This window comes from Phocoena phocoena, chromosome 15 (assembly GCF_963924675.1).
Source record: "Phocoena phocoena chromosome 15, mPhoPho1.1, whole genome shotgun sequence".
NCBI lineage: Eukaryota > Metazoa > Chordata > Mammalia > Artiodactyla > Phocoenidae > Phocoena > Phocoena phocoena.
Genome location: NC_089233.1, coordinates 72,482,584 through 72,503,086, shown reverse-complemented (window position 1 = coordinate 72,503,086; position 20,503 = coordinate 72,482,584). Strand labels below are relative to the sequence as shown.

The following is a 20,503-nucleotide window of genomic DNA, read 5'->3' as shown; positions in this document are numbered from 1 at the left end:
TTTGGAAAATAAATAAAATGTAAAATACCTATAATCCCATTATCTACTTTTAATATTTGGTTTATTTTTCTCTGGCCTTTGGATTGGTTTTTTCAGTCTTTTTTCTATGTACATATTAACATGTTAATTTATCTTTTTACTTTTGTAAAGCTAGAATATAATTTCTCTGTATCTTCAATTATTTTCTTGGGCCAAATTCCTAGAAGTGGAATTTACTGAGTGAAAGGCTTGAATTTTTTAAACTCTTGATATGCACTACATTCCGGAAAAGTTAGAACAATTTACACATCCATCAGCAGTATTACTACTCTTTCACCATTTGTATAATTCTGACCTGAAGCCAAACACAGATGATGAGCCTTGGCCCCAAAATAGAAAAAAGAAAACAAGAAAACCTTTTCCCTTCAAAAACAAAGGGTTGGTTATAAATACACAGACCTGGAAGGTGAAAATTCAAGAGGGCTGCCTGAGATCTAAAGCCCTGGAACGGTGTGTTCTAGCCGCAATAAACCAGCTGCAGTTGCCCTGAACTCACTGCCACTTGGACTTTGTGGACACGGCTCCCTCTGCTGGAACATCTCCACCCACCCTACTCACTGCAAACCTTCCTGCCTTTTTCCTCCAGAAATTTGTCAGTAATCCCCAGCCTAAATTAAATACTCTTTCACTCTGCTTCGCCAACACCCTCAGATTACCTGTTTTAAAGCCCATTTCATATGCTGAAGTGTAATTAAATGGTCAGTCCCACAGACTAGACAGTGACTTCCTTCAGGGCAAGGACTGTTTCTTCATTCCCTGCTGTATCCTCAGCATCTAGCAAAGTACCTGGGATACTGAAGAGAAATTTATTGAATGAATTAATCAATCACAAAGCAGTAGGTCTAAAGCAGTGGTTAGAGAACTTTTTCTGTCTGTAAAGGATCAGACAGTAAACATTTCAGGCTTTGGGGGCCAATGGTCTCAGTCACGACTGCTCAGTTCTGCCTTTGTAGTGCAAAAGCAGTCACAGACAATAGCAAATGAATGGACATGGCTGTGTTCCAATAAAACTTTATTGCTAAAGCCAGGTGTCAGGTCAGATTTGGCCTGTGGACCACAGTTTGCCAATCAGTCCCTGGTTTCGAGGAAGAAACTCTAAATTTTAAAAAAAGGAAGGAGAATATTACTTGTATGTGGAATCTAAAAAAGTGGTACAAATGAACTTATTTACCAAAAAGAAATAGTCACAGATATAGAAAACAAACTTTTGGTTACCAAGGGGGAAAGGAGAGGGGAGGGATAAATTGGGAGATTGGGATTGACATATACATACTAAAATATATAAGATAGATAACTAATAAGGATCTACTGTATAGCCCAGGGAACTCTTCTCAATACTCTGTAATGACCTATACAGGAAAAGAATCTAAAAAAGCATGGTTATATGTATATGTATAACTGATTCACAGCAGAAATTAACACAACATTGTAAATCAACTATATGCCAATAAAAATTAATTAAAAATAAAGTAAAAGGAAAGAAAAAAAAAAGATGATGAAAAGATCATAGAGACAATGCTTTAAACCTACGCAAAGCTCAGGCTAAATTGTACGTTTAGAACTCAGTTATTATTACCACTTTGTACTCCCAAATTCCTTTTCTCCATGGCTTGGTCTGTAATGCACAGAGTAAAGGGAAAGGAAACAACTGAAGGGAGAGGAAAGGATGGCCCTCTTCAACGGGAACTGAGCACAGGTGTTAGGCCTCAGTCATAGGCCAAGTAAAAATGGTCAGCAGCATAAGAAAAGCAGAGATGGGTTTACACTAGAAGGGACTGGATAGGACTCTTCAATTTGTACATTCATCCTTAACAGATCGACTGAGAACTGGTAAGTCTGGTTTAGACACACAGAGTACCATGAAAACAGACTAAGATAATATGTATGATCAATAGCTCAGAATTTCACTACACTTTGAATTATGCATCAAAACAACGTATGTGCTACGTAGAAGTAAAATGTATAATAATGAAAGCACAAAGGAGAGGAGGGAGAAGCAAAAGAAGATATGCAAATGACCAAGAAATACATGAAAATATGCTCAAAAGCATTAGTCATTAGGAAAATGTAAGTTAAAACCACTATGAAATACCACTACACACCTACTAGGTCGAATACATTTACAAAGCCTGCCCATACCAAGTGCTGGCCCAGATGTAGAACCATTGGAACTATCATACATTGATCGGGGCAATATAAATTAAAGTCACGTAATCACTTAAATCAATAACAATCACTATAAATTAAACAAAAATAAAATAAACAATCACTTTGGAAAAAGGAAACAAAACACAAATGTATGTGCTCACCTCCACAGATCAAGTAAAAGAAGGAAAAAGTGACAACATTCAATGAGAGAATGGCCGTTCAGGTTTGAAAGTCAATCCCTTCTTGTTGTTGATGCTTTCCTGCCTCTGATTCCACATGCTGGCTTCCTCCCTCCCCGAACCCTCCACTGCTGCCCCAACTCTCCAACACTCTTACTCCTTTGACTGTGACAACAGACAGGAGCTTCAAGACTGAGTCCATGTGGACCATGAGAATCTGCTCTCTGGAATGTGCGTGGTCTGCCTGCGAAGTTAGTCTGTTCTATCAGAGCCTTACTTTTCATAGTGCCTTCCTCTTCCTCCTCCTCTGAGTTGATCACCATGGTGCCCAGCTGAGATGGCAACGTGTCATCATGTTCGATCATAGTATTGGCCCCGTCACTCATGGTGCTGGCTACTCGGACAGTGCCCATCTCGTCCCCCGCTGCTCGGACCATCGTGCCAGAATCCATTTCATCCTCCTCCTGGAAAAGGACGAAATCTCAAATGAGGGCTAATTTGATCAAAAGATTGAGTTTTCTGTATGTATAGCTGATTCACTTTGTTGTGGAGCGGAAGCTGACACACCATTTGAAGCAATTATACTCCAATAAAAAAAAAAAAAAGATTGAGTTTTCTGAATTACTCTTACTATCTTGGTGCAAATATTTCTGGATTTGATGCTTACTTGGGTTCTAAACCCAACTTGTAGAACCGAGAGCACTCTTTTTTAATTGAACTATAATTGATGTACAATATTATATATGTTACAGGTGTAAAAGACATTGGGTCACGATTTTTAAAGGTTATACTCCATTGACAGTACTCTCATTCAACCAAAGAAGATCATACATATGTAAAGTCTACATATTTAGTATGGATCCTAGACTCCCCAAAAGGGCCTGGGAAAATCCAGTCTCAGACCTGAGCATTCTCTTTCCCGAATAAAAAGCTAAACTGAAGAAAAGATATGGAGGCAAAAGAATAAAATGTGGAAGTGTCTGAGGAAGCACTGGGAGACGAACAGACACAGACCCAGCAAGCCTCTAGCAAGCCCTGGTCCCAGGCAGGACACAGTCAGCAAGAAGAGCCTCCAGTTCCAGGTGGAACCCACATCTCCAACTCATCTTACCTGGCTGGCAATCATGAAATAACAAGCACTGATGCCCAAGGCCCACCACAACGCCTGCCACTGCCACTCACTGAGTTTTCTTCATCGTCCTGGTCCACCTCCCGCTGCTGGGCTTCCTGACGTTTCAGCTTCACGTCCATGGCTTCGTTAATTAAATCCCGCAGTATGGACACTCCTTTGGCACTCTTGACAAATGGGTGCTTAGCAAGAAAGTTGAAGACGGTTTATACGGCATGAGTGCCAAAACACTGCCTGGCACACAGTAGGCACTTGACAATCTTTGTTGAATCAATAAGTGAATCTACTCTTTCTCTTTATGCTTTGGACTACAGCTAACCCACACTTGCTTTATAATGGTGAGCAGGTGCATGCAGGCTTGGCCCACCTTTTCTGGCTTGGCTGGAATGTTTCCTCTATTTCTCTCTACCAACTCTGGAGATTCTCAACAGGCTGGCATTGCCCCCTAGAGGAAGTTCTGTAAACATCTTGGGAGCTTGTTGCTACAATGTTTGGAGAACACAAACTACATGGGACATAGGAAAGGGGGCAGGGACACAAGTAATCCCGTAACGTGTGGAACAGTCTTATACAACAATGAACCATAGCAAATTCTCCATATCTTTAAAACGTCTCAGAGTACATATACACTCTGATAAATAATGCTGACGAACTTCTTTAAGAGATAAGCAAAAAGTCTAGTAATTTGGGAGGTGATTCTGGAGAGGGGGCTTAAGCGGAATAAAGACATTGTTCAGAAATCACTGAATAGTTTACTCCTCCTGCTTGTTCTTTCTACTCAATGTCCTATAGCATTTCGAACTATGTATTTAGGTAAAAAGGATTTTAGTGCCAAAGTGTAGTTACTACAGAAATACTAAAATTGGGCACTAATATGTAACAGATGTAGGCCCCAATATTATTCAATCTGCAAAGATACTTGAAACACAGGGATACTGCTGACTCTCCTTCACAGAAATAGTTTAAAGTTTTTAATGTTAATACCATCTTATATTTTTGTTGTCTGCCTTTGTAACACAGTAAGAAATCTATACTGTGAAAGTTACATGTGGAAATTCTTTTTTTTTTGGTGGGGGAGCATTGCCTATTGTTTTCCAAACTTATTCTGACATTGCCCTCAGTGTTTATCTGTAATCCATTCTCTGTTCCCCAGCACCCACCAGAGGATATGGGCTCCAAGGTCTTTGCAAGGACCCTAGAAGCGGACAGTATACCTCAACGTGTGGTACGATCGAAATACAGAAGATATCTTGTTCATAAAACTGCATCAGTACCTCATCCAGGCAGGAAAAGAATTTGCCACTGCTCTTGGAAATAAGACCCAGCTCATTTGCAAGAATATCGTATTTCCTTGTTCTCTCCACTGGGCAAGTCTATAAGATCATTTCCCTCCTCTTATATATAAATGGGTCTGCCCTGTTATTACTTAACATTAGATTTCTGTTAGTGTCCATCCACTCGTTTTCCTGTGCTTCTTGAATGGAATGGTTTCTGTTCTTCTTACTGTTCTTAAATCTAAACTCATTCATGATGCTAGATACAGTTGTCTCATTACCTCATTATGTCTATAACTTGAAAAGCTGGAGCATTTCTATATTGACATTTGTATTATTATAAATTATTATTCTTATATTTCTCCATCATAGCACCAACATTACCCTGATTCTTTTTAAACTTGGGGCATAAACAGATTTTAGCATCTATGAGTTTCATTCCAAAAGGATTATAAATGTTAAAAAAAATATGCAGGGCTTCCCTGGTGGCGCAGTGGTTGAGAGTCCGCCTGCTGATGCAGGGGACATGGGTTCGTGCCCCGGTCTGGGAAGATTCCACATGCCGCGGAGCGGCTGGGCCCGTGAGTTATGGCCGCTGAGCCTGCGCGTCCGGAGCCTGTGCTCCGCAATGGGAGAGGCCATAACAGTGAGAGGCCCGCGTACCGCAAAAAAAAAAAAAAATATGCATTGGTTATAAAAAGGGGGCATTGGATCTGACATGACTGAAAACCATTGGCCTAGCTCAGTAATAACAGCAGGTATTTGTCAAATCCATTATATATTACCTTTATTATGTGTAAAGCATTGTTCAAAGTCATACATATTATATCACTTAATCTTCACAACCAACTATGGGGCAGGCACTTGATCTCCACTGTATAGATGAGAAAACTAAAGTAACAGAGAGGTTATGTTACTTGCCCAAGGTCATAGGGCTAGCAAACAGGGAGCTATGATTCAAACCCCAGGACAGGATCGAGAATCCAAGCTCCTAACTATTAAGCATACTGCCTGCCAAACCCCACCCATCCTTCAAGGCCCAAGCACACAGGTTACCTCCTCCAGGAAAGCAGTCCTGGTATCTTTAGTCCAAAGTGGCCTCTTTCCACCCTGAGCTACAACAGCACCTACCATTACTCCCAGTTCTCTGTCAGAACTGGGTATCTTTAATGGAACTCCTGCTTTGGGATCAAAAAGACTTAGGTTCTAATCCTGGCTTCGCTGTTTACCAGCTAAGTGGCTCTAAATGAGTTAACTCTCTAAATCTTCATTTTCTCACCTATAAAAGTAAATTAATACCCCTCTCTCACCGGGTGTATGTGATGATTAAATGGCACAACATGCAAAGTATCTAGCACACGGTAGGTGCTCAATAAATGTCAGTTCCTGTTCTCTAATCCCATAGAGCCCTGTATTTTCTTATTATCTTGTTCAATGATTTAACTTTATTCTCTGTCTTTTCTAAGCAGTTACATTCAAAGGGAATATTTTATACCTCTTTACCATCTCCATGTAGGTGGGTTAACAGCATCTTTTGGTCAGCCTGTGAATGAAACAGGAAGAGGCAGCACCCCAGAGTGACTCATACCTGTAGGAGTTGAGTGGCCGTGGCTCTCTGCTCAGGGCTCTTTATGAGACACTGCTTCACAAAATCCATGAAGCTATCTGACCACAGTTCTGGTTTTCGGAATGTGGGAGGTGGGTTGGTAGGAATCATGAAGATTGCCTAGTTTTAAAAAAAAAAAAAATTGGCAAAATAAAAGTGATGCTCCAATAAAAATATGACTGGAAATACATTTGGAGTTTGATAAAATGATTTTTCTCTTCTCCACTAAAGCACATCCAAATTACAACAAAAATCCAGGTATCTCAAAGTAGATCACTATAACAAATATAATAATAGTGAAAATGTTTGAAATATTGCAAGAATTACCAAAATGTGACACAGAGACACAAAGTGAGCAAATGCTGTTGGAAAAATGGCGCTGATAGGGACTTCCCTGGTGGTCCAGTGGTTAAGGATCCGCCTTCCAATGCAGGGGACGTGGATTCGGTCCCTGGTCAGGGAACTAAGATCCCATGCTATGGGGCAACTAAGCCCACACGCCGCAACTACTGAGCCCGCATGCTCTAGGGCTGCGTGTCACAACTAGAGAGAAGCCCGCACGCTGCAACGAAGGGCTCACATGCCGCAACTAAGACCCAACTCAGCCAAACAAATAAATTAATTAATTTTTAAAAATAGTCTTGAAAAAGAAAAATTGCACTGATAGACTTTCTTAACACAGGGTTGCCACAAACCTTCAATTTGTCAAAAACCCAATAGGGTGAAGCACAATGAAATGAGGTATGTCTGTATTATTTATTGAGTTTCCAATAAAAGAGGTACAGTTTTTTAAAAACATAAAACTCTTGGGGCTTCCCTGGTGGCGCAGTGGTTGAGAGTCTGCCTGCCAATGCAGGGGACACGGGTTCGAGCCCTGGTCTGGGAGGATCCCACATGCCACAGAGCAACTAAGCCCATGCGCCACAACTACTGAGCCTGCGCTCTAGGGGCCTGTGCTCTGCAACAAGAGAGGCCGCGATAGTGAGAGGCCTGCATACCGCGATGAAGAGTGGCTCCCGCTCGCCGCAACTAGAGAAAGCCCTTGCACAGAAATGAAGACCCAACACAGCCAGAAATAAATAAATTAATTAACTAAAAACAAACAAACAAAAAAACCCCATAAAACTCTTTGCAATAATCAGCTTAAATTATATTCTTTAAATCTAAAAATATAACGAGTAAATCTTCCCACCCTTCTCCACTCTGCCCCCCCAAAAGACAGGAGCTTATCTTTGGGCACATGAATACTTTTTTAAAAACTGGGGGCTTCCCTGGTGGCGCCGTGGTTAAGAATCCACCTGCCAATGCAGGGGACATGGGTTCGAGCCCTGGTCTGGGAAGAGCCCACATGCCATGGAGCAACTAAGCCCATGTGCCACAACTACTGAGCCTGCGCTCTAGAGCCCGTGAGCCACAACTAATGAGCCCACGTGCCACAACTACTGAAGCCCACGTGCCTAGAGCCTGTGCTCCGCAACAAGAGAAGCCACTGCAATGAGAAGCCCGCGCACCGCAACAAAGAGTAGCACCCGCTCACCGCAACTAGAGAAAGCCCACACGCAGCAACGAAGACCCAATGCAGCCAAAAATAAATGAATACAATAAATAAATTTTAATAAATAAATAACTGTTAAGTCTATTAATAGAAGGACTACTTAATCAGAAGAGAGGAGGGGCTGAGTTGGGCGGTATGGAGAAGACTACGGAGCCACTGAAGAAGGTAGGGTCAAAGGCTTGTAACAGTGCTATCATGAGGGGTTCTAGGGGTGGGGAAAGCCTGGAAACTGCTTAGCGTAGCTACACTGAAGGAGTTTCAATGGAGACTGAACCTACGGGCCCTTCATACTCTAAAAGTGGATGGAAGTTGGAGAGTACAGAGCCTCCAGAACTTACACATGTAAATACCTATAAGGGCCAGGCAGGAAAAAGACAACAAATGAATCAGACTGGGTGTCAGTGACATAAGTTTAAAAAAATAGTCCCCTTTCCTCTCAATACTACTATAAAAAACATTAGAGAAAACACTGCAGTAAGTGATACTTGGCAAATAGGGAATCATGGAGACTGATAAAGTGGCAAGACCATGCCCCGTATAAAGGAGAGGACTGCTGCTCAGCTCCAGTTAGTGTTGTTATGTTAAAATGTGAGCACCTGAACTATTAAAGACATACACACTGTACAAGTCAACCACGCATTTCCTGGCCCACGTCCTACCACAGGGCTACTAATACACAACCTCTAGAATGGAGAGGGGTGGATTACACCTGACTTCATTAGCGACTACAACTAGTGGAAGTGTATCATCATCTGAAGTCTAGACTGACACATCAATTATTTACAATTAATTCATTTATGGTTTGGTACCCAACCAAGTAAGTCATTTAACTAAGTTTCTAATGATCACTGGTAACTAACCACCCCACTGGTTTTCTGTCCATTTCCTTACCCTCATAGGATGGATATCGGCATATGGGGGCTTTCCTTCAGCCATTTCTATGGCTGTTATTCCCAACGACCAGATGTCTGCCACACAGTTGTACCCAATTTCCTGAATCACTTCTGGAGCCATCCAAAATGGTGTCCCTATCACTGTATTTCGCTTGGCCATGGTATCCTAAAATAGAAAGGAGAGAGGTCAACACTAAGCGATAAAACTGTTGAGAAAAAGAGTCCCTTCCAGCAATAAGAAATGTCTTAGACTTGAAATACATACACAAACCATACTCAAGCATGATTGATCAAGCAAGTCACAGAAGAAATTCAAATGACATAGAAACATAAAAGATTCTCAATCAATTATTAAAACACAAAAAATAATCAATCGAGCTTCCCTGGTGGTGCAGTGGTTGAGAATCTGCCTGCTAATGCAGGGGACACGGGTTCGAGCCCTGGTCTGGGAGGATCCCACATTACCGCGGAGCAACTAGGCCCGTGAGCCACAACTACTGAGCCTGCGCGTCTGGAGCCTGTGCTCCGCAGAAAGAGAGGCCGCGATAGTGAGAGGCCCGCGCACCGCGATGAAGAGTGGCCCCCACTTGCCACAACTAGAGAAAGCCCTCACACAGAAATGAAGACTCAACACAGCCAAAAATAAATAAATAAATTAATTAATTAAAAAATAATAATCAATCAATGAAACACTAAAATGAGATTGATTACTAATAACTATTGTTGATAATAGCATAGATTAAAATACAGGCACTAAAATACAATGTTATAGGAGCATAAACTGATACAATGTTTTAGTATGCAACTTGGCAATATTTATTAACTTTATATGTCCATATCCTTTGATTCAAATCTATTTCTAGAAATGTATCCTATATGTAAGTACCCCAAGATATATGCACAAGTACTGTAGAAATATTTGTAATAGAAGGGGGAGAAAAAAGAAAAGGAAACAACACAACTTACTTCCAACTAAAGGAAGTAAGTTAAATATAATACATATCCATACAATGAAAAAAAAGGACCTAGATACACTTTTCTGACATGGAAAAAATGTACAAGACACATTGTGAAGCAAAAAACTTATGTTCAAAATTATATATAATACAGCCTTGTCTTTGTAAAAGAAAAACAATGATCAAAACAACAATAAAACAACAACCAATAATAATAAACGTTGTTATATGGATAGAAAAAAAAATCTCCAAGTAATATACACCAAACTATTAACAAGAATCATATCTGGAAGACAGAATTACAAAAGACTTTTACTTTCCATCCCATATACTTTTGTAACACTCAGCTGCATTATGTGAGTGTATATTACATGTGCAATCAGGAAATTTTAAAAAGAGAAAATTTAAAAAAGAGAAAATATGTGTGTACGTATAGTACAAATATGATTTTCTTTTTTATAATATATATATATTTTATATAATATTATACTGTATATATATATAGTCTTACTTTGGGGTTTAAATAATATATGAATATAGTACACATGGGCAAATAACTACTTGCATACTTTCCCAGAATAGCATGGCCCTAATGAAAGAGAACCTTTCTAGAATTCCTGTGTTTTAGGAAGAGAAGGATTTTAAACAGAACTAAATAGACAACAGGACTTCCCATCATCATCACCCATGTTCCTTCTAAAATGTCTATCACTTAAGTTAGGTTATGCCAGTCAGGAGCAAACAACAGGTAATATTTTTAAATTGATCTCACTTTGTCAGTCCTATGTAAAATATTAACAAAGGAACTAACTTACTGCTTAAGTCATTTCCTTTGCTCTGAAACTTCAAATTTGCACCATTCAAGTGGTGACAGTCAATGTTGTTGTCAAGGTTTATTTCCAATTAGAAATGGATATCTGGATAACTAAACGTTTTTTGAACATTAAGAGTAATAAGTAGATACTGACCTAACTAGATCTGTATTACAAAGTTATATTAGTATAGTAGCATAGCAATGGAAAATATTAAGTCCAGGAACAGATTATGGTATACAAACACACACATACCCCTATATGTATATAAATGTATAATTTGAAGATACGATTAAAACATCATTTTTAAATCAGCAAGCAAAGGATAGATTATGGTGGGAAAAAAGCACTGAGCAACTGTCTATTCATTTGTAAGATTCTACAGTTAAATTCCTACCTTATGCTTTCACCAAAGTAAGTTCAAATAGGATGAAAATTTAAATACAAAGAACAAAATCCAAAAAGTACTAAAGGAAAGTATAGATGAATAGCTATACAATGTTGAAGGAGAAAAGGACTTTTAAAGCACAACATCATGAAGATGGCAATATTTTCCAAATTGATTTACGATTCAACACAACCTCAACACAATTCAATTCAATCCCAACCAAAATCTCAACGACGTCCCACTGTTTGTGCTTTTACTGTCATATCCAAAAAATCACTGCCAAGACCAATGCCAAGGAGCATTTTCCCTATGCTTTCTTCTAGGAGTTTTTGGGTTTCAGGCCTCATATTTAGGTTTTTAATCCATTTTGAGTTAATTTTTGTGAGTGGTGTAAGAAAGGGGTCCAGTTTCATTCTTTTGCATATGAATATCTAATTTTCCCAAGATCATTTATTGAAGAGACCATCTTTTCCCACTGAGCATTCTTGGCTCCGTTGTCAAATATTAGCTGACCGTATAAACATGAGTTTATTTCTGGGCTGTCGATTCTGTTTCATTGGTCTATGTGTCTATTTTTATGCCAATACCATACTGTTTTGATTACTTTAGCTTTGTAATAGAGTTTGCAATCAAAAAGTGTGAAACCTCCAGCTTTGTTCTCCTTTCTCAGGACTGCTTTGGCTATTTGGGGCCTTTTGCGGTTCCATATGAATTTTAAAATTGTTATTTTCTATTTCTGTGGAAAAAGTCTCAGTTACTAAATGCAATTGATATTTTAAATTGTAGTATCTTTTACACAGCACCAGGAGATTTTTTTTTCAATTTGGTTTCCTTATGAAGATTGTAATTTAGATAATACTGTTTAGTACTGTTTACTTATGTGCTAACAACAAAATCTTTGGAAGGGCCCACAAATCACAGTATGGAATAAGTTCCTGAGTTTTTTTTTAATATCAAAGCAATTTTTGTGCTGTTGCAATACCTATGAAACTCCCTAACATGTTCCAGGCAGATTTAAAATTTAAAAAAATAAAACCTGTATATAATACCAGCTCTAAACAAACAAACTATATATGTATATATTTTTCTACTACCCAAGAAAAATGACAGATAACATTGTTGCAAATTTTAGTATATATCTGTCCAGAACTCCTTCTATTTTTCTACACATATTTCACATATATTATCTGATTTTACAAAATCAGATAATTTTAGACTTCCTGTTTTAAAGCAAGGTTTATTTCACTGCCATGCACTACTGAGGTAGGAGGAAAATCAAGAGTCTGTATTCTGGAACCAAATGAGGAGAGTGTTTTCAGTAAAGCCAACTGCTACCTGGAGGCTGAATGAGATGACATTCTGTCTTATTCAAGGAAAGCCATTTAGATTTAATTCTTCTTCCTTTTATAAATATGATGATGTAAAAAAAAAAAAATTAAAAAATAAACAAAAAGGGCTTCCCTGGTGGCACAGTGGTTGAGAGTCCACCTGCCGATGCAGGGGATGGGGGTTCGTGCCCCGGTCCGGGAAGATCCCACATGCCGCGGAGCGGCTGGGCCCGTGAACCATGGCCGCTGAGCCTGCGCGTCCGGAGCCTGTGCTCCGCAACGGGAGAGGCCACAGCAGTGAGAGGCCCGCGTACCGAAAAATAAAAAAAAAAAAATTTAAAAAAAAAATATATAAATATGATGATGTAGCCCAATAGAATTTAAACTTCTACTCCATTATTTCCTGTTTTTGTTTTTATCTTTATCAAAGCTAAACAAAGTTAAACTATGGACCTGAAGTCCAGGAAAGGATCTAAAATAACCTACCAGCTCCTTTGTAACCTATTGGTACAGTTTTTAATTTTTTACAATTCAATTACATCAAATATTATATTTTTAAATAAATAAATAAAAGGAACTCCTTCTCAAGGAAGACCTGAAAGTTACCTACACAAGTAACATTTTTACTTACTGTAAGCTGACCTGCTACCCCAAAATCTGCAAGTTTGGCATGACCTTCTGTATTTAGCAAAATATTTCCTGCCTTGATATCTCGGTGTATTTTTCTCATAAAATGAAGGTATTCCAGTCCCTTAAGTGTTGACTGTAATATTGTAGCTATTTCATCTTCTGTTAACTGAAAAAAGAATGAGAAGTTAAAATGCTATTAGTTTACATCAGCACATTTGAAAAAGGAAAAAAATAAATAAGACCCAAACTCCTTTCCTAGAATATACAATCTTATTCAACGTGTGAACAGCATTTGACAGCTTATAATACCATTGCTATGCTGACCACTCCCAAAGTTATATTTCCAGCCCAGATCTCTCCCCAAATATCAGATTCATATATTTGCCCACACAACACCTCCAGATGAATACCTAACAAGCACCATAAGCATAACATGTCAAAATCAAATTCTTTATTTTTACCACCACCCTATCCCTTTCTTTACCACCCACTCACCTACTCTACTCTTCCCATGGTCTTCTCTCTCTCAGTAAAAGGCAATTTCATTCTTCCAGTTGCTCTGGCCAAAAACCTTGAGGTCATCCTTGGCTCTTCTCTATCTTCAAAATATATGCAACTATATCCTCTGTAATCACCCAGATCCAAGCCACCATAATGCCCTGCCAGAACTATTCTAATAATCTCCTAACTGGTCTCGTTGCTTCTTCCCTTGACCCTTTACATTGTATTTTCCACACAGCAGCCATAATGAACCGTTTAAAATATAAGCCATATCTGCTCAAAATTGTCCAGTGGCTTTCTAAGTCACTCAGAATTAAAGCCAGTCCTCACCAAGGTCTTACCTTATCTGGCTCCCAGCTACCTTCATCTTCTATCACCTTCTACCTTGCTCATCCTGTTTCAGCCACACAGGCTACCCTGCTATTCCTTGAACACTCTAAACACACTACCACTTCTGGGCCTTTTTATCTGTTCTCTCTGCCTGCAGTGCCCTTCAACTAGATTTCTGGATGAGTGAGTCCCTTACTTCACTGTCTCTGCCCAAATGTCACCTCATCAGAAAATCAGAGAGGCCTTTGCTAGCTCCGTCCATTCCTAGACTATTCTCTATTCCCTTATCCTACTTATTGGTCGTTGCAGCATTATCACCACCTGACATACTATACATTATCTGTATACCTATTTATGTGACATCTTCCCTATTAGAAACATAAGCTCCATTTTAAAATGTCTTTGATTTGCTTAGTATTGAATCCCTAGCACCAACAAAGCCACCTAGCACACCGTAGGTCCTGAAAAAATATTTGCTGAATGATGATGAGTAAACGTAAGCAAGAATGCGGGAGACTAACAGAATATCTGATCGGTGCGATGCTGACTTTGTGCTGATCCAACCCCAGTCCTAAACAAACTCAATCAACAGACTCTCAATCAGTCCCCTTCTGACAAACAACTCATATTTAGAAGGGAATATGCTGTGGTGCAAAAAATATGCAATTTGGGATTAGAAAGACCTAGTTTTTACTCTTGGTTCTACTTTCTAGTCATGTGACTTCAGCAAGTTATCTAATGTCTCTTAGTCTCAGTTGCTCCATCTATAAAATAGGCGAATCACCTTTCTTCAAGATCGTCATGAAAATCAAATGATATAGTAAGGCATGTAAGAATCCACGTTGTTTAATAACTATTACAGAATCAATCAGACAATCACCAAATATTTAATAAGCATCTATTATGAGCCAGGCACTATGCTAATAATATTAAAAATAACTAAAAAATATTAAGCATTTCATCTATGCTACACACTACTTTTATAATCTCACTTAATCCTTATAAAAATCGAATGAGGGGCTTCCCCGGTGGTGCAGCGGTTGAGAATCCGCCTGCCAATGCAGGGGACACGGGTTCGATCCCTGGTCCGGGAAGATCCCACATGCCGCGGAGCAACTAAGCTCGTGTGCCACAACTACTGAGCCTGTGCTCTAGAGCCCGTGAGCCACAACTACTGAGCCCGTGTGCCACAACTACTGAGCCCGTGTGCCACAACTACTGAAGCCCGCGCGCCTAGAGTCCGTGCTGCACAATGAGAGAAGCCACGGCAATGAGAAGCCCGCGCACCGCAACGAAGAGTAGTCCCCGCTCGCCGCAACTAGAGAAAGCCCACGTGCAGCAACGAAGACCCAACGCAGCCAAAAATAAATAAATAAATACAAATTAAAAAAAAAAATCGAATGAGGTAGGTACTATTATTATCATCACCGTTTCATAGATAATGAAGGTGAAGCACAGACAAGTAATTTGTGCCAAAGGTCACAGAGCTAATAAATGACAGAGGTTTCATTAAAATCCAAGCAAACACTATTGGCACAGTGGCAAGCAAGAGTTTGGGGTACCTTCTGTGGCCAAAGAACAAAGTTCATGACTTACTAACTCTTTATTCTAACCAGCTGAGTTAATCAGTTAAGGTAGCACTGCCCAACAGAAATATAACGTGAGTCATACACTAACGCATGTATGTGGAACCTAGAAAAATGGTACAGATAAACCGGTCTGCAGGGCAGAAATAGATACTCAGATGTAGAGAACAAACGTATGGACACCAAGGGGGGAAAATGGTGGTGGTGTGATGAATGGGGAGATTGGGATTGACATGTACACACTAATATGTATAAAATAGATAACTAATAAGAACCTGCTGTATAAAAAATAAATTAAATTAAATTAAAAAAACAAATACACCCAACCTAACTTTTTGGCCAGCCCAGTAGGACCTTGTTGTTTATAGAAGTTATCTTTTATATCAGATGGCTCACTCACTTGCTTAGAACCCAGCAACTGTTTCCTATTGTACATGGAAAAAGATCAAACTCATTATCACCGCCAATAATACACAACATAATCTAGCCCTGCCCCCCTGCCTCACCTCACCTCCTACAGCTTCCCCCTTACCTATTCCTCTCTAGTCATGTAGTGGCCTTCTCTCCAGCACTCAAACATGCCAAATTCATTCTACCTAGAATGTTCTTTTAGAACTCATGGCTCCTTCTTGTCATTCACGTTTTACTTTAAATGTCGCCTCCCCGAGAGACAATTAAATGTTTCTCAACCATCTCCTCGCAAGTAGCCCACCAAGCACCCACTATCACTTCATTGTCACTCCCTGTCTTCACAGCCGTTCTCTCTATCTGGTATTTATTCTCTGGTTACCACTAATTTGCTTTTTGTTGCCTTACTAGAAAATGCACTACCATGAGAGCACGGTCCTTGTCTTATTTACTACTGGATCCCGAAGGCCCAGACCAGTGTTCTAGAAATACTTACTGAACGAATAAACAAAGAGTTTAAGCCACTGAGCCCAAACTAGAACCCATGACTCCTAGCTTTTCTCTCAGCAATCACAGTAACAGCAAATCATCTTTCACAGAGAGTTTTCTCTGATGAGGAAGCTAATCTGTGAACACGCTGGGTAGAAGGAGAAAACCCAACCAAATTTAAACACTCAGAACTCATTGCTTAACCAAGATTTGATTGTCATTTTTGTCCCCAGTTAGAAATAAGCAAAGCACTTCACTGGACTGGGTTGGTTGGTATCAAAATTGCCACATTTAAGAAACATCAAAAAGCAGAGGGGGAAAGAACCATGGAAAGGGGGAAATACCTACTATTCCAGAAGGTAAACTTACCGTTTTATTTCGTAATCGAATGATATCAGACACAGAACCAGCCCCACAGTACTCCATCACAATCCACAAGTCTGTGTTCTTAAAATAACTGCCATAGTATTTGACTACGTGAGGGCTAGAGAGAGAGACAATATGAGTTAGTGGAACAGCCTTCAAACATCCCTATGAATTCATGATGTTAAATACATGAAAATTAATTTCTCAGGTCAAAAGATCAATTATTCATATTTAAGGTTAAAACACGCACCCTCTTGATGAGAATGTAAAATAGTACAGATTTCTGGAGGGCAATAATAGTAGTGCAAAAATTGTGTGGGTCCCTCAACCCAGCATTTGTAAGTCTGCAATTCATCCTAAGAAAAGAATTACAGATATTCAAAAATAAATAGGTAACATCACAGTACTGTCTATAAAAGTGAAAATTCAGATACCATCTAAATGTCTGACATTAGGGAGTTTCTTTAAGAAATAATGATATATCCGTTTAATGCAACAACCATGAATCCATGGAAGACGTTATAGAAGAATACTTGATAATACGAGACGATACTCTGTTTACCAAAAAACAAACAAACAAAAACGCAGGTTACATAATAGCAAGCATGGTGAAACTCCAAAAAGAGATGTGGAAGGATATGTATACCAAGTAGTATTTAACAACGATTCTCTCTCCAAAGAGAAAAGTGGTTTCCTTTCTTTTTTTATTTGCATTTTTCCAAGAAGTCACATATACTTTGTAACAAGGAAAAAAATAAAATCATACTACAATCTATTGTAAAGGAAAAATATTCAGAATCAGACTTGAAAGTTTGGTCTTGAAGACAGATTTCAGAAAAATGTCAAAATCCCTTTAAAATGAAATAATTTGTCCTCTGAAGCTACCAGCTTTAGCTAGATCATTATCAGGGCTAAATAATATTGCATAACATAGTAACGGAAGATGCTAAAACCAACTCAGCTGCATTAACTCTCAAAATTTCAAACGCCCCTTCATCCTTGGGAAACACGCCAATGACAAGGACAGCAGGAAAAATATATATACACATACACAAAATGAATATTAATGAAGAAATGGATGAATAAACCTCTTAAGATACAGATCACCACACCTGCTCTCCCTTCCCTGAATTTCTATAGTGTTTAATGCCTCTACAAGGCAATTACTGTCAGGTACTCACTGCTGGAGTATGTCCTATACAATCTTGTATTGTCGACTAGATTCTCCTGTTCATCTATAAGCCTGTCCTGTCCAATTAAAAGTCTATAAACTCTAAGAGGGCCAGCACTCTGCCCTGTATCTCTTTGTATTTCTTAGCACAGAGTAGGCTCTTTGAAATCCCTCATCTTTAATTAGACACATCTGCACACCCTGTTTGGAACACAGCTCTTGCACAGTCTATCAAAAGTGGCAAAGTTCCAATTTGCCCACTGGAAAGAGCTCCTGTAATGTATCTTATGCAAGAGGCAAAGAAAAACTGCTACCTTACTCTGGTCCCTCCAATCAAGAAATAGGAGGGTTTTAGCCAGTACGAAATAACCACAAAAGTATAAAGAAAAAAAGAAAGGGAGGGAGGGAGAAGAGAAGTGATTGCGTTCACAAGTCTACAAGACTTAAGGGCTCCTGGGCAAAATGCCTAGCAGGTAGCCCCACCTGCCTTAAGGTACAAGCTTTACAAACAGGAGGTACTGAGTTGATCTGCGGACCAAAAGAGCTTCAGAAAGATGAAGGCAGCCTCGAGCTGCAAGACTTTCTCAGTCTCCTTTCAACTCCCTAGAGCTGCCACTGCCCTTCAGTTTGTGTTTCTCGCCAATCGAAACCGAGGAAGCCTGCTCCACCACAGTGACCTCCCATGTTGTCATGGAGCTTCAGGGCAAACCACGTGCTTTTCTGCGGTCACCTGCCGGCCCAACTTCCTGCTTGCAGCATTTGACAAATCTTAGTTCCTCAAAAATAAAATACTTAACTACTCTCAGCTGGAATCATTTCTTAAAATTGTGAAGGAAGGAACAGAACAGTAATACATAAATAAGTATTCTCTTTTTGTAGGTCCATTTGCTATTCTAAGGTTTCTGGAGCGAAAACCATTTGAATTCTCTCTTCTTAGCTGTCTCTGTAGAAATGTTTTCTCAATAGGAAGTAAGAGAGATCATTATCAAAAAAAAAAAAAAAGGCTAGCCACCACCACCTTCTGCCTCTTTGCCTCTTCTTCCTAGTTTTGAAAAGGGCTAAACTGAAACAAAACAGAACAAAACAATGCAAAAATAGAAACTCTGTAAGTTTAGCTGCTGAAACACAGAAACTTTTTCATCATTTTTTTTTCTGAAAAGAACATTCGTAGTGATTCCACTAAACTCTTCCGTTTGCAAAATATCTAAGTAAATGCAATTCTAGGTGTCAAACTCTAAATAATCACAGCATATTCGAAACCATGTTATCTCCAAAATAACACCAGATGCCTTTACCTGTCACATTGCTGCATTATAGAGATTTCTTTGATTATCTCCTGCAGGTCTGACTCCACAGGAACTTGCTTAATAGCAACAATCTGACCTGTCTCTTTATGAATAGCTTTGTACACGCTGCCATAGGACCTATAATTGGGGGAAGGAGAACATTTACAAAGTCAAAGCAAGCCAAGAGATAAAAAGTGGTAAAACACAAGCAACTCACCATTCTAATTTATACCCCTACATGCCCAAGACATATATACTTAGCTACACTTGCAAAATTGAGATAGCTAAAGTACTTCAGGGAAAAACTGGCCTTAAGAGAACTTACCACAAAATGGCATCTTAGAAACTTCACATTTAAATTTTACTGAATGTATTAGTAGGAAATAACAGTGATAGAGTAGCTACCATGTCTGATGTCTGCTAGAAATTGCATCATCTGAGGTTCATCCTTACAAAAAAGGGGGTCATGAAGGGGTCATCATCCCTATTTTGCAGGCAAATGTGAAAAGGCTCAGAGAGGTTACATGACTTGCCCAAGGTCACATAAGTGATAAATAAGTGGTCAGTCCAGGATATGAATCCAGGTCTGTCAGAATACAAAGCCTAGATTCTTTCCACATCTGTACTGGGGTACAAAAATGGGGGTCTTGGTTTTCTTGCACTCATTCTAGTACCATGAGGTCTTTTAGTCCTTTCTCCTCTTACTTGCAATAATACTTAAAACATTAAGGAAACTAAAAATGTAAGCCTCTTAAATGCTAGTATCAGGTGAACAGAGCACATACAAATTCTTTTTGCCTTTTGCTCCATCTTCCTTTACGAGTTTATTATCAAGATAAATGAAAGGTTATGTAGCTATTCAATTTGGGGGCTAAAAGAACAGTAGATTTAGAATCTAAAGACCCAGGATTGGAGTCCTACCACCACTAGATATCAGCTCTCATTTACAGACATAGTATTAACCTTGTGCCTCATTTTTCTCATCTATAAAATGACAACAACACTACTACAAGACAATTGTGATGGTTAAATGAGATATCATCATCATCTTGCATAGATTACATTTTTACTGAAATTCTGGATGGCTGTCAGTGAAATAATGAGTAAACTGTCTTTCATATTTCCCAAACACACCTGTTTCTTCATACTGTCTTAGTGAAAAAAAAGATCATAACAGTGCCACCTAATACATCAAAGTAGCTGAGTGCTCTAGCTAACAAAATGATGCTCAAGGATTGTTTCAATGTGAAAGTCACAGAAAACTTTTTTTAAAAATCTATGTAGAGCACACACAAAAAATTTCCATTCCATCAGAATCCCTTATATCGGCAAAGCTAGTATAATGATACTTAAATGTTGCCTAAAACATTTTTTTTTGCCAGGGAAAGGCAACGGCTGACCATGTGTGGAAGATCCAACCACTGACCCT

At 39.1% G+C, this 20,503-nt stretch overlaps 1 protein-coding gene across 2 annotated transcripts in view; it reads right to left on the bottom strand.

The window, feature by feature from the left end:
• Positions 1-20,503, bottom strand: part of STK4 (serine/threonine kinase 4) — an 85,337-nt gene that overhangs the window by 54,400 nt on the left and 10,434 nt on the right. For both annotated transcript variants that reach the window (XM_065891806.1, XM_065891807.1), the window contains exons 3-9: positions 19,084-19,212; positions 16,621-16,735; positions 12,939-13,103; positions 8,822-8,989; positions 6,358-6,495; positions 3,549-3,677; positions 2,644-2,830 (exon numbers count right to left, since the gene is read on the bottom strand). In XM_065891806.1, the coding sequence (XP_065747878.1) occupies positions 2,644-2,830; positions 3,549-3,677; positions 6,358-6,495; positions 8,822-8,989; positions 12,939-13,103; positions 16,621-16,735; positions 19,084-19,212 (1,031 nt within the window). The remainder of the gene's footprint in view (positions 1-2,643; positions 2,831-3,548; positions 3,678-6,357; positions 6,496-8,821; positions 8,990-12,938; positions 13,104-16,620; positions 16,736-19,083; positions 19,213-20,503) is intronic.